This window comes from Priapulus caudatus, unplaced genomic scaffold (assembly GCF_000485595.1).
Source record: "Priapulus caudatus unplaced genomic scaffold, Priapulus_caudatus-5.0.1 Scaffold1325, whole genome shotgun sequence".
In the NCBI taxonomy this organism is placed as follows: Eukaryota; Metazoa; Priapulida; class Priapulimorpha; order Priapulimorphida; family Priapulidae; genus Priapulus; species Priapulus caudatus.
The window spans coordinates 24,181-25,333 of NW_014578386.1; the positions used below are offsets into that span (position 1 = coordinate 24,181).

A 1,153-nucleotide genomic window follows, 5' to 3' on the forward strand; every position below is an offset into this window, starting at 1 on the left:
ATTGAAATTGAAATTGAAATTGAAATTTATTGTTGAAAACCCAACAACAAGGTACAAGAACTTAGCACCAACATTTTATACGAACAGCACAACACCGAAATCCGAAAATAAAAAGACCGGTATACAACAAGATACCTAGTAAAATAAAAATGAAATACGATATGAACAATACGGTGAAAGTAGATTAGAATACAAAGGAAGATGACTTACATATTTTTGGAAATATGAAGTAAAAATTTGCACAGTTTAATCATTATTAAAGTGATGGTGATGTAGCCAGGGGCTGTTGATGTTCTTGAGGTTCAGCCTGTTTGCACTGTCACTCGGAGAGGGACCGTCTGAAGTCACTCCCTCGCGGATGAATACAAAATGGCTAGGTCAAGGTTATAACGATTCACACAGGTCAAGTACGTCGTTGACCCGCGCTACATGAAGCCTGGGGAATCGGCGTTATTCGTGCGCCACTTAGCCATGCAAACGCTACATATTGACGTCTGGGACGGTGATTCGCTGCTTCTCATTGGCTCTTGTGCGGTTGAGTTGAAGGTATGTCATCACTCAATAACTAACTAAAAAGTTAATGAGTTAGTGATTAAGTTATAATAAACTAGGTACAACTAAAGAGCGTTCAATTCTGTGTTCATGTGTTAGTAAAGAAATTTGTGTGTTTATGGAGCTAATTAATGTAATGTAACTTAAATTTGCTTGTTTGTTATTGAACGAGGGATGGCGACCTTTCAGTAAAGTCTACAGATTCGCAGTGTTCATGGTAGCATAGTTCACATGCAAGCACATACGCACGCACGCACGCATGCATCCACGCAAGCATCTACGCACTTATGCATGCACGCACGAACACACGCACGCACGTACGCACGAACGCTCGCACGCACGCATGCAGGAAGGCACGCACGAACGCACACACGCTCGCACGCTCTCACCCACGCCCTCACGCACGCACGCACGAACGCACACCTCCCCCTCCTCCCACCTCACTCACCTCACCTCATCTCTCTCTCTCTCTCTCGCTCTCTCTCTCTTTCTCTCTTTCTCGCTCTCTCTCTCTTTCTCTCTTTCTCTCTCTCTCTCTCTCTCTCTCTCTCTCTCCCTCCCTCCCACCTCCCTCACCTCACCTCACCTTTCTCTCTCTCTC

General features: G+C 44.7%; 1 protein-coding gene across 1 annotated transcript in view; it reads left to right on the plus strand.

Annotated features, from left to right (window-relative positions):
• The window catches only part of LOC106816240 (nephrocystin-4-like), a gene marked incomplete at its 5' end in the record, with an annotated part of 52,613 nt that overhangs the window by 22,414 nt on the left and 29,046 nt on the right, over nt 1-1,153 (plus strand). Inside the window, one exon of the mRNA XM_014820825.1 lies at nt 403-546. Coding sequence (XP_014676311.1) covers nt 403-546 — 144 coding nt within the window. The remainder of the gene's footprint in view (nt 1-402; nt 547-1,153) is intronic.